General features: G+C 43.0%; 2 protein-coding genes and 1 non-coding gene across 4 annotated transcripts; 1 reads left to right on the plus strand and 2 right to left on the minus strand.

Annotated features, from left to right (window-relative positions):
- Nucleotides 1-44: 44 nt before the first annotated feature.
- LOC110974065 (G protein-coupled receptor 84-like) lies at nucleotides 45-4,594 on the minus strand. The gene has a single exon (XM_022225395.2). It carries the CDS (start codon nucleotides 3,447-3,449, stop codon nucleotides 2,211-2,213), a length of 1,239 nt encoding a protein of 412 aa, XP_022081087.2. The 5' UTR covers nucleotides 3,450-4,594; the 3' UTR covers nucleotides 45-2,210.
- Trnae-cuc (transfer RNA glutamic acid (anticodon CUC)) lies at nucleotides 848-919 on the plus strand. Its single transcript has one exon. It is a non-coding gene; the product is annotated as a tRNA-Glu (tRNA).
- On the minus strand, nucleotides 4,591-7,713 carry LOC147799416 (uncharacterized). Of its 2 annotated transcripts, XM_087136090.1 has the most exons (3): nucleotides 7,431-7,713; nucleotides 6,186-6,673; nucleotides 4,591-5,904 (listed from the first exon to the last, which is right to left on the minus strand). In XM_087136090.1, exons 2-3 carry the CDS (start codon nucleotides 6,664-6,666, stop codon nucleotides 5,456-5,458), a joined length of 930 nt encoding a protein of 309 aa, XP_086992216.1. In that variant the 5' UTR covers nucleotides 6,667-6,673; nucleotides 7,431-7,713; the 3' UTR covers nucleotides 4,591-5,455. The 2 variants fall into 2 exon arrangements, with proteins under 2 accessions (XP_086992216.1, XP_086992215.1); XM_087136089.1 differs by lacking the exon at nucleotides 7,431-7,713 and having other exon boundaries at nucleotides 6,186-6,684.
- Nucleotides 7,714-9,699: the final 1,986 nt, after the last annotated feature.

A 9,699-nucleotide genomic window follows, 5' to 3' on the forward strand; every position in this document is an offset into this window, starting at 1 on the left:
GAACTACACACTTTAATCACCTTGCAGTGAATGATTTTCTGCTTGAAATTGCACTTTTTTGAATAACTTTTTGTGTTTCTGAGTGGAGTCAGATAATATTCAGCTCATTTTCCGCTACAAATCTCTGGCTCTGCCCGGCCATAATTCACCGTAGTGATTTATTTTGTTCTTTAGAATTAATCTTGTCTGATTGGAACATTTTCGCCCAGGGGTCTGCCGTTGTGGTGGTTTACCCCTGCTAATTAATTGCCAGAGCAAATACAGGCCAGCATGGTCGCTCATGCATACTTGAAAATAGACACAACAACTTTAATCTACGTGTTCAAAGACAATGTCTCAGGCTATACTGAACTGGGCATAATAATCAACTGCCAGATCTTTAACAGCGACGTGTACAGTAGAAACGACAACCTGTCCAGAGATTAGCCATATACATATGCTCAAAAATGGTGCAGGCACAAGAGCTGAACTCTCATAGATTATTGAGAACAGCTCACTTTTGACCCTTCAATTTAGAGACTGAAGTTTTTACACACAAAACAAATTTTAGAATTTATTTTACGTGGGTCACCTCGCTTTTCGATTCGACAGAGCCCACTTTTGAATGAAGTTAAATGCAGTTGGCAGCAAGATGAAGATGAATGTGCCCGTCACCGGCGAAAAGGAGACACATTTTGTACCAGTTCTCTCATAGCCAATTGACGAAGTGATAAAGCAATCAAATCGCGCTAACAAGTTTCGACAGGGCTAGGAAGTGGTTCTGTAGTCTCGTGATAGCTAATAATGATGCGGATCTTGGCGCTTTGCAATAACTTTGCACCTTTGGTTGTCATTAGATTCAGCACAATCCCATGTGGTCTAGTGGTGAGGATCCGGCGCTCTCACCGCCGTGGCCCGGGTTCGATTCCCGGTGTGGGAAAAAGTGCTTTTAATTTTTCATTTGCGTGTGAAAGGTTTGGTTGCATTGTTGTTTGAGAGCCTACTTTGCAGCAATTTTGGGAGTTTACGTCGGATTTAAATTTATTTACGCAGAAAATCAAAATAATTCTATGCTAAAGGTGATTTTAGCGCACTCCATTTTGGCTTAAAACTTGCGAAACATGAAGTGGCCAGAGCTCTATAGTCAACCGTTTTGGAAACAAAATGGTGTCATATACAACCTCATGTCGCAACGCTCTCTATATATACAGCTCCGAAAGTAACATCCCAACAACGTTCTCAGTTGTGAGGAGCAGAATTTGACCTTTTCTTGTTGTTGAAAAATGTGCACTTCAACTTATTTGAAAACCCAAAGCTGTGCCTAAGGATTTCTATACACTTCATGATGAACATTTGAATTAACTTCTTCAATGCAATATTAATGTGACCTTATCCTTTCAAGAATCTCTCATTAAAGCTCTGTGCCTATTACGTACGTTGTCAAATCGACCGTATATGAATCCACCATCTGTATGTAACCACATGAATTGTGTTACAAGCGTAAGGTAAATTTAGCAGATTTTTTTTTTTACTCTCGTTATACTTTTAACTGGAAAAGGGTTTTACTTCTGCAAAATATTTGCGGAGGAGCTTTGAGAGGAGAAACCTGGATAACTGTTTGGCCCTGAAGGTGCAAAGTCAATGACCATTAAGCTATTTTCATGAAATACGAAAAAATGAAATATTCATAAAATCTCCGTAATTTTTCAATACTTAAATGGGGGTCTTCAATGCATGCATCAGTATTCACTCTACCAGTATTTCTAAAGTTTTTATCTCAATAACGATATGGGCACTTTGAGAATTTTGTTATTATAAAATTATTTAATTTTGTTATTATATCTGCAAAACCTTGCAAAGTCATCTTTGACAACGGTGCAATAACGAAGCCAGCTAGCTGAATATATTTTTAAAAAATGTTTTACTCAGGATTTCTTCTCATTCGTTTCCAGTGTTTCTTCTGTCTGTCAAACACATGACCCTTCGTCCCCCACGTGTCACTGGGATATCAAAATGTAAATCTTTGCCAAAGGTCATCTTCTTTCTGTAATGCTTCTATATTTATCGAAGTGCGTGTTCTGTTTAGTATTGATCATTATTCCCAACATTTAGCAACAGCTACATAGAAGAAGTAAGGCGGCCTACTTTGCACTTCGTGATGAAACGTAATGCGCGAGTCTGAAATGCTTACTAAAAAGTGCCTTTGTACGCCATAAAGCCGCGACACGTGTTTAGTCTTCGTTTTGAAAGCGACAAAGCGAAAGCGGCCACTTATGCAGTTCATTGACAAACTCCTGGCGGAACCGTCTATTTGCGAGGCTGTAGATTACGGGATTAACTGCATTATTGACGAAAATGACGTCCCGCAAGAGAATATCTATCCCGATAAAACTGTCCAAGTCTCCATCGGAGAGGAGTCGCTGCGCCTCGCAGACCCACAGCGGGGTCCAGGTAACGACGAACACGACGCTTGTGATGAACAGCATTCGCGTGGTCTTCCTCTGAAGCAGAACTGAGCCACTCGGGGGCCGCTGACGAGAGACCTGTGTGAATACTCGGTCGCTCGTTGGCGGGGCTGACGTCTTACCCAGACGGTCTTGTCGGGACCGTTGTGCATCCTTGGACAGTTTGTTGTGGTCTGCTCTGGTGTTTTCACTCTCGGTTGCCCACGATGTCGTTCGACATTGCTGCAGGGGTGTAGGATCTAGGGAGGGCATCGTGTGTTTAACAAAAGGCCCTAGTGAATTCCCACGGCTCCCGTTCGCATGAGCAATTGTGGCTATGGGCAGTTCGTTCGTTGCTGTATTTTTCCTGGCGTTGACGCTGGAGCGTCCAAGTCCTGAGCAGATACCAACTTTGGTATGCTGGCGGACCGCATTGAAGACCTTCCCGTAGCAGACTGCGATCGTGCCGACCGCCAGGAGGAAACCCGCGGCCAGCAAGATCAGTGAAGGCGTGTTTGATATCCTGCACGAGCAAAAGGTCTCGACCGCGCGCGGGGTTTCTAAGATGACGCACGGAAACAAGGCTACGGCAACTACCAACTTAGCCCGGCGGGTGTTGAACCACCGCCGTGCGGGACGGCACACGCAGTCGTACCGGTCAACAGCAATGAAGGCTGTAATACACACGGAGAGGCCTGTCCACACATTGCCAAAGTGGTCAGGCAGGTACAGTAAGGCAGGCTCATCTTTCCTGATAAAAAAGTAAGTATGCCTGACGACGGTTCCCACCAGAGATAAGCACACCAACAGGTCTGCCAAGGCCAACCCAGATATCAGTATGTGTGTACTCGTCTTTCGTTTCTTGGTCCAATAAACTCGCAAGATCAGAACATTTCCGAGCGTACCGATAGCAGACAGTAGAGAGCACACAACTAAATCCACTATCCTGTAGGTATAAAGAGCGTACTGGTCCGTCTCTACGTCAACTGAAGATAAGTTGACGCATGCGACCGTTGAATTTTCCATTTGAATCTTACAAGATAACGCACTGGGTTGGCAGTACAATGTTTTCTCACAGCGAGGTTGAGGAAGATAATCAAGAACGTGTTATGACCGAAGCAAGCATGAACAACGTGCTTTTATAGCGCACTGTAATCGTATGATTCGTGATTTCCCTTGTAGGAAACAGTTAAAACCGCTTGCTTTGAAAACAAAATGGTCGAGGTAAGGTGAAGAAGATTATGTTAATAAGGTAAGTTATTTTGACGAAGAAGGCAACATACACTGAAAGAAATTTGAAGCTCACCAGTACAGTAGAAATACAGTGATCAATCGCTCTGCGGCGTGAAACACCACTAACATCCTTCACCATGACAGCATCGCACTGACTGTGTTCGAGATCGTCTTCATCAGTGAGAAACACACTCGAGAACGATAGATCACTGTTAATGGATCACATCGCGAAAAAAAATATGCCAAGGGTTGCAGACTGAACACTTTGGTGGGCACCACGCTTCCTGCAGCTGGATAATTATCGCTAACCGGTGTGTTGGCAGTTACTTGGCACGAAAGGGTGCTAATGGAAGTCGGCGCTTCAAGTTTCAAGAAGATTGCGAAAATACGGATAAGAAAACGTTCCCTTTCTCAGTAAATGTGGCCATCAGTCTTGCTCCGGCCAAGTCCGTTACTATCGTGAGGTAAGTTGCAAATGGGTAAACACGGCACGTTCGGGTACAAACTCCAAGCGCCTGCAACAGCGTGTAGGCCTAGTCCATATCGTGGTATCCATCAGTGAAGAAGCTTGTCAATGTAGTTGCGTCAAGTATTGCAGAATTGAAGTGGGTTTTGCAGCCAACGACAAATTAATTCCACGTACCGTAGAGGGACATCTTTTAGGCAGGCATCATTCTAATAATGTGCGGCAATTAAATTCACATCATGGGCGAAGTGAGGGGCGTGGTAGCATTCCCCCAGGAATAAAATAACATGCAAATTACAATGAGTGGGAAAAAAGGGTATGCAAAGGGGGGGGGGTTGAAAATCCACAGTCTTCTTGAGAGAAACTTCAAATTGACCCCCCCCCCCACTGTTAATGGTTTATCGTAGTTGACTAGCGCTTTCCCTCCTGGACCCCCTCCCCCCGGAAAAGTGGTTTGGCTCACTGGAAAAAGCCTGGCGACGCCGATGTTTCCTACATCATCATTTTGATGACAATGCCTACATGAGTCAAGCACATGAAATTGCTTCTTGTTTCAGAAAAAATATCCGTTTTCATGAAAGCACCCTTGAATATGAACTCTTGACAATAACCGTATGGACAGAATTGGCGTATCCAGCAGGGCTAGGTAGGAGGCAATGCATTTTGTTATCTGCATGTTACCTTCTGTAGCCTATAATTTTTTTTTTTACAAATTTAAAGAAACTACCTTTTACAAAGGTTACGATTTCGAAACGGCACCTTTCTGAAGGATGAGGATTATTTGACGGATGAAGACTATTTGGACCATTGCTTGTTTAAAAAAAAACCCGTCCCCATACGAACCTCGGTATGCTGCCATTGGTCAATAAATCCCATCCGCGCCACCTCCTTTATGAAGAAAACCTCGGCGTGGCTAGGTATCAGTTGTCTACTCGAAATCATATCTTACATCGTTTTCCATGCCATTATGTATACTCTGCTGGCAGGCATTTACACATAGCAAACATTTGGTACTCCAACAAGATTTATTCGAATCTTCATACAACTTGCCTGACTCAAAATCTAATAATTTAACAAACGTTTTAAATTCGTCGGAAGAAAGCTTCAATATAAACAAAATGTCTATTAAATTTATCACTTGTGGGGTTTCAAGTCAACAGTTCACGAGAGTTGAGGCACGAACCTCAGTTTAAGAAACAAAAATTGAACGAAAAAGGGTCATTTTGCCCCCCCCCCCAAAAAAATCAATCAATCAATAATTATTGAGTGGTTTAGTGGTACAATAATTATTTGATATGCTTACTACCGAGATATTTGGCTGGTGTGGCGAACTTTACAAAAGAAACCCCGAAAACAATATCGGTGACACTTTCACAGGAATTCCTCCATCAATGACTGTTGGTATTGAGATGAGACCGCCAACTTTTCTGAGTCTAACCTGGTCACCCTCTACGAGGTCCAGCACGACTGTGGCACCAGAATACTGCAAAGTCGGAGCGGTCGAGCTGACCGAGGAAGCGCTGCTTTTCACGGCGTCGTTGAGTGTCAAGCTGACGGTGACCGTGCCGGACCTGCCTACTCCTTGGTTGGGAAAGGAGTACATGAAGACGTAAATACCGGGGAGGCTGGCCGTGAAGATGCCACGAAGCTCGTCAAACTCGTCGCCTATGTTGAAGACTTTTTCGAAGTCATGGATTGCAGCTGTACCGGCGGCCACATCGGTATCGCGGGAGGCAGAAAAGGATGACCGGCGGAGAACGAGCGGGGAACAGAGGCATCGATCTGAAGTGGGGAAAACAAAAGGAGTGATACGTTCACAGTGCCTGTCTCAGACAAAGATGTAATCCGTATTGGAAAAAAACAGTGATACAGACGCAAAGGCTTCGTGGTGACATAAACATCCTAATTGGCAAGATACTAAATAAATCAATCTCTATGCTCAGACGGCCTGTTTACTTATAATTTAATTTATGCATTTGTTTCAGGTTTCTGAGCTAGGCGCATACAACTATTGTGGGTTTATGTCGCTGAAAGTGGGGTTAGGAGGAATTTGGTACACTCACGGTACAGAAGGAAGCCGTTAAATATCACAGGGGCGGTGGTGTTTGCAACGGGCATGACAGTTCCGGCGTAAGTCTCTATTTGGAAGGAGTCGAGGGCATCCAACTCCACCATGACGTGGCCGGACACCGGGCCGTCGGCGGTCAGGCGCAGCACCAGGTCGGCCGAAGGCGGAGTACCTGAGAGCTTGACCAGCCGGTAGTTGGTCGCGTTCACAGGCGCCGGGCTGGCGACGTTTTTCCCTGGGGCGTGGAAGGTGAAGACGTAGGTGCCGGGAATGGTGGCATCGAACACGGAACCCGTGCCCCGGCGCTCCAACAGCGGAGGATCATCGTAGGTGTTGATGGGTAAAGTGACGACGTCGTCCGTGTCGATGTAGGAGAAGGCTACATCTTGGTGGAAGGTGGACAATCCGCCAGTCTTGGTAGCGAAGAGAAACAACAGGAATACATCCAGTCCGATTCGCAGGAATGAGCTCACCATTTTTGCTCTGTCCGTCATTCAAAGGAAAAAAAAATAAAGTCAATGCGATGAATTTTTCTTATACACACTTTCCGTGCTTCTGTCTGAAAAATTGTATAAAATTATATTGAAGTTGGAGGATTGTAGCCCTGTTTGGGTTAAACATTAAAATATACCAAAACAAATTTTGGAAAAGTTGAGGCGCTGTCGCAGTGACGTAAATCAGGGACGACGCTTCGGAGTTTATAAGGTTTGTAATTTGGAACCAAAATTTGCTTTTTGAAAGTAATTCTGAGACGAAGCTGCTGGTTGGCTCATAACATGAGCTTACCCAACAATAAATCACCAAACGAAATGGACATTGAACGCAAAGCACACGAATAAAAAAATCAAGTTTTTGTGGGCACTAGGTAACGCTAAAGGATCACTGCCTAGGATAACATCACAGCTTTGCCCTGAACAGGCTTACTGAACTTTACACAAGCATAAAAGGCAACAAAATACACGCCAAATGGCAATTTGACAACACAGAAAACAGGGTTGACTGAAACGTAAAAGCTGCATTTTCAAGCCAAGTTAGTAAAAATCATTTCATTGTAAGAACCCTATTAGTGCTCATGACAGTGCAGTAGTCCAATGCCAATGAACTGTTCCAGAAAGTCACGGTTGACAGTGGGACAAGTGAGCCCAAAAGTTCTTTCCCGTATCCCTCTATTATGTTACTTCGGAGATAGTTTCGTTGATCATTAATACCGAAGAGGAAATTCATTTTAATGTAAACTTACAAATCTGCACTGTCCCTTTGAGGTTCTCCTTTCTGCAGCCATCCACAGCTCAACACATCAAACTCATAGCGTTGGGCCGTTCTACGTCGAACCAGCGAACCACACCCTTAGGTTTAGCTCTGAGCTACAGCTGTGCCCAGGCTCAACAGAAACTGCCTATCCAAGATCCAAGAATCTCCCTCGTTTTGGGTCATCAGAGAAGGTTACGTAATGGGGTATCCGTAATTGTAGTGTCTGAAGCGAACTTTCAGCGCTACGGCTATACGTCTGTTGTCAGTGTGTCTTCAAATAGACGAGGACTTTCCTATAGCTTTTGATGTAATAGATTCCTAGGTAGGCTTGCCTAAGACCTGGGTCAAAAATGGATTGCATTCTTGGGAGATGAACGGAATTCAGATGTAAATTCAGATGAGGGTGTTTTCGTCATGGGCGATGGCAAGTGAATTTAATCTGGATGGACTCCTCGCGGTCTCGGGCATTCTCGTGAGTTTTCAAGTACTGCGCACAAGACATGCACAGTTATGGTGTGAGTGCGCACAAGACAGACAAAATGTGACCTGCTCGGGCAGAATGAGTAATAACACCCGGTTTTAACTATTTGAGATAACTATGTGTATGAGAAGAGAGTAAGAAAAAAGTTTTTCCATTGATGCCATAATGTAATGCCCACAGTTGAACGGTATTCTAGGGATTCTCGCATTTGACAACTTCGATACCGATTTCATTTTTCGCATCCATGGAAACAGAACGCCGGAGCTAGGTGTAAGCTGAGATCCCTTCAGACTTCAGAGTCATTGCCATGTAGGAACTCATTCGTTCGACATTTTAATTCTTCCTTTTGTAGCTTACTAGGAACCCAAAAGTGTGTTTAAACGAAATAAAAAACAAACAGACGTTGAACGACAAAAATGCATCAATACACTATTATTGATATTATGATTATTATTAATGTTTATTAATTATTAATGTTAATAATTAATTATTCATTGACTTATTTTCAGGAATCTGCTTTGATGAATTGCAATCCACTTTCAAGTGTGTATTGAACTGAGCAGACAGTTTTAGTCTTTACTCCGGAGAACTGATTCATGTCATTCTTAATGGTCAAGTTTACAGAAAAAAAAATCAATAATATAGCAAAGAATATAGAGAACGTGCGCAGTAATCGGCGTCCTCGCTTAATGAAAGGGTGAAATGAACGAAATGCGCCCAATGAATTTTACACATATAATTTAATTGAGATAACTTCAACCTAAACTTTCTCCTTGACAATACTTGATCGTTCAGTGGGATGAAAATCGTACTGCACTAATTACTGCAAAAATATCTGCAAAAAGTAATTGCCCCTTCTCCCGTGACGCTGAAATTTCTACCCCCCCTCAATAGTTCACTTGCTTACCCAGTATTTAGCTTCAACTTCCCCACCTAAATGATGGATTAATTGTGAGGAAACATCTGGAAATCCAGCTGTAGTGCTTTAAATGGAGTACAAGCATAAAACACCCGGAATGGCATGCAAACAATTGAAAGCATAAGGAACTTTGTAGCATAAAGAGGGACCAAAACAAGGAGGGGCTAAATACAGAAAACGATGCCTAAAGCATTTAGGCCTTTTCTTGCATAGGTTTACATAAGTGTATGGAGGTTCCATAGTGACACCTGTTTTTTTTTCTCTCAAAGCAGGAAACTATGGCAAAGCGTTCAATCTGTTTTCTGCAGGACTCTAAGATTTAAACGTATAAGATAAACGAAATATCGTTTATAGATGTTTGTGGTTAAAAATTAACAGAAATTAAACAGAAATTAATGAGGGTGCAATCACGCAAATAGGCCAGAAACATGTCCGCCGAGCTTATTAATAAAAGTCATACGCTCAAAATATTCTATACTTGAGAGTCCTGAGAGCCATGCAATTGAGGAATTGAAGGAATATTGCACTGAAACTCTGGCCCAGACTCAGGGCTTCCAATTCTGAGCAATTTGGATAGAATGGGGTCCGGAAATGGCACTACTTAGCCGTTTTGTAGAGGAATGCATTTTCAAAATGGCTACTTTTCCGGGCAGTGAAATTTCCTCCCTCTTATAGGGACGGTCTTCTCTCAAAAATTCATTGGTCAACCAACTAAAAATTGAGAGTAAAATGAAAGAGGACATTTCAAACATCCTTTTGTCATTTCGCTGTCCAGCTTGAACACCATTGAGAGTTGTGAGTATTTTAAAAACAACTTTGAAATAAAAGGGTTTATCATTAGTGTCTATGGGAATTTAT

The sequence above is a fragment of the Acanthaster planci genome, linkage group LG04 (assembly GCF_054643075.1).
Source record: "Acanthaster planci isolate LZ-2023a linkage group LG04, COTS_SCS, whole genome shotgun sequence".
Taxonomy (NCBI): domain Eukaryota; kingdom Metazoa; phylum Echinodermata; class Asteroidea; order Valvatida; family Acanthasteridae; genus Acanthaster; species Acanthaster planci.